The following is a 331-nucleotide window of genomic DNA, read 5'->3' as shown; positions in this document are numbered from 1 at the left end:
CAGCTCCGCTCCTCTGGGTGAGACGTCGAAGGCTATTTCGGGCAGGGAATCGAGAGCGCTGTCTCCAGGGAAGACGGCCCGGCCGCCCCGCACGTTCCTGTAGTGGTACCTCCTGTCGCTGAACCATTTTCGAATCTCCTTGGTGGAAAGGCCCGTGATTTTTGTCAGCCGCTCGACTTCAGCCTGGCCAGGGAACTGATTTCTGCAGAAGCTGCCTTTCAAGGCCGAGAGCTGCTCGTGGGACTTCTTGTTTTTGTACACGTTGGGATCCAGGAAGGTCTGGGAGGAGATGGCTGGGCAGGCGGGGGGGAGCGACTGGCCCGCGCTGGAC

At 60.7% G+C, this 331-nt stretch overlaps 1 protein-coding gene across 1 annotated transcript in view; it reads right to left on the bottom strand.

Moving 5' to 3' along the window:
• Nucleotides 1–3: 3 nt before the first annotated feature.
• ZHX3 (zinc fingers and homeoboxes 3) overlaps nt 4–331 on the bottom strand; it is a gene marked incomplete at its 3' end in the record, with an annotated part of 1,688 nt that continues 1,360 nt past the window's right edge. The window contains 1 exon segment of the mRNA XM_010148350.1: nt 4–330. Coding sequence (XP_010146652.1) covers nt 4–330 — 327 coding nt within the window.

The sequence above is a fragment of the Eurypyga helias genome, unplaced genomic scaffold (assembly GCF_000690775.1).
Source record: "Eurypyga helias isolate BGI_N326 unplaced genomic scaffold, ASM69077v1 scaffold14990, whole genome shotgun sequence".
Lineage (NCBI taxonomy): Eukaryota > Metazoa > Chordata > Aves > Eurypygiformes > Eurypygidae > Eurypyga > Eurypyga helias.
The sequence above is the reverse complement of the archived record's forward strand: the minus strand, read 5'-3'. Positions and strand labels throughout refer to the sequence as shown.